This window comes from Apaloderma vittatum, unplaced genomic scaffold (assembly GCF_000703405.1).
Source record: "Apaloderma vittatum isolate BGI_N311 unplaced genomic scaffold, ASM70340v1 scaffold33401, whole genome shotgun sequence".
Classification (NCBI taxonomy): domain Eukaryota; kingdom Metazoa; phylum Chordata; class Aves; order Trogoniformes; family Trogonidae; genus Apaloderma; species Apaloderma vittatum.
The window spans coordinates 1,177-3,005 of record NW_009697938.1 but is presented as its reverse complement, the minus strand read 5'-3'; the positions used below and the strand labels follow the sequence as shown (position 1 = coordinate 3,005).

The window sequence follows — 1,829 nt, the reverse complement described above, 5'->3', positions numbered from 1 at the left end:
AACTGTCCTTAGTTCTATGAAAGGAATTTGTTCTGGTTTTTGTAAAGATTTAATATGTATTTCAGGAAATTCTTAACTTGCTAGCCATGACTAGTTCAGTAAGAGGCATAAAAATCAATGACCCCAACAAATGTATCTGCAAATCTTTGCAAATATCTGTCACATTGCTTCACACATTTACAGCTTTAACAGTCTCTTCATGGTTTTTTTTTTGGCTGGTTCTGATCTCACATTCGTTTCACAATAGTGTAATTATATGCACTGTGATGGAGTTGAATCTAGCTTGCATAACCTAAAATAAAGCTGATTAAAAGCAACCCAGTGTCTATTTCCTCTTTATAGCAATAGACCCATCTTTTAATCTATGATTGTAACAATCACGCTTGACAAGTGATTATTCTTTGACGAGCATTGTGCTTTCTTTAGCACAAAAATAGATTTCAAAAGAGAATAATGGGGTAAGAAAGAAAACCTGAATTTGTCTACTTTTTAATCATTATGAGTTATACACCCACACAATGTGCTCTGTCCTGTTTCAGCTCTGATAAACTACAATTTAAGAGCCTTTATCCAAGTAAATGGTAATGTTTATTAACATGAATGAGGAATACATAATAAAAATATAAGCAGCTTAATAATATGTAATAAAAAAAATCACTACAGCAAATGTATTTAAGTGGTGTACACTTAAGGCTTTCATTCACAGGTGAATAGTAGTTTACTTCACATTTCCATAAAAATCAAAGTTGTGTTATTTCGGGGATGATTTCCTTGCCCATGGTCTTTACTGACTGTTTCTTTCTCTTCTTCTTGATTTTTATTAATCTTCTTTCACCTTTTTTTTTATTGACTCCTAAAAGTGAAATGAAGAAAGTAAGACCAGAAGCTGTAGGACTAACACATCCAAGATTATCAGAAATTAAATGCCCTGTTTTCAAGAAATATTATTTAAAAAGAAGAAAAAAAAACCCACATCATCTTACCTAAAGTCTTCTTACACCTGACCAATGTCAAGCTGTCTTATTTCTGTTCTTGTACACTGTATGTCACTATCCATTTTTCTCTCTCTAGCTTTGTCTATCTTATGATTTTCATCTTCACTTTTCTAAGATTTCCAACTATTACAGTTTATCAGGCTAATACTTACGACCAAAAGTTGCAAGAGAGGTTCAGTCTGAGTAATATTTACCTCTTACAATAGCCTGTGGCAGTATCACTCCCCATACCTTTCTTGCAGCTCCTCAAACATGACTTTCTGGAGGTGAAATTGTTTTCATTCCCACCACAACCACTGTAGCTAAATGGGCGACATCTTCCAGTTGAGGGGTTGTAGAAAAATCTTAACTCTTTGGCTCTACAAAGTCCTCTGTCCATAGGGGTCAAGCATAAAGAAGGGACAGGGGGTGGCTCTAGAAATATCAGGAAAAACAAGGTTAGAGACAACATTGCAGCTTACCAGTTTTCTGTCATGTTGATATTATTTGAAATTTTAAGGTCACAGAACTTTGACATTTAAATGAAATTTACTGGCAAATTTAATCTGCCCTCCTGCAAATCCAGGATACTTCACATAAGCATCTTTTTACGATTACAGAAAAATCACAGCAAATATTATTCTCTCTTTGAATTCGAAAAGCCAGCAAAAGCTTACCTGAAAGCAAGGTTTTTCCCCTATACCTTTTGTCATAAAATTGCCATTTTTGTGGCAAGGCACAGTATTCAAGTTCAGTTAGAGAAGTTTCAACTGAAGTAATTATAGAAAATGAAATAAATTAAACTTGGGCAGCTTTAAAAAAAAAAAAAGGAAAAGAAATCAATTTTCCTAATTC

General features: G+C 33.7%; 1 protein-coding gene across 1 annotated transcript; it reads right to left on the bottom strand.

Moving 5' to 3' along the window:
• Window positions 1-1,226: 1,226 nt before the first annotated feature.
• On the bottom strand, window positions 1,227-1,409 carry LOC104280247 (tissue factor pathway inhibitor-like; the record flags this gene model as incomplete). Its single annotated transcript, XM_009877829.1, has 1 exon — window positions 1,227-1,409. A coding segment is annotated over one exon (183 nt), but the record flags the coding sequence as incomplete, so codon positions are not given.
• Between the last annotated feature and the right edge of the window lie 420 nt (window positions 1,410-1,829).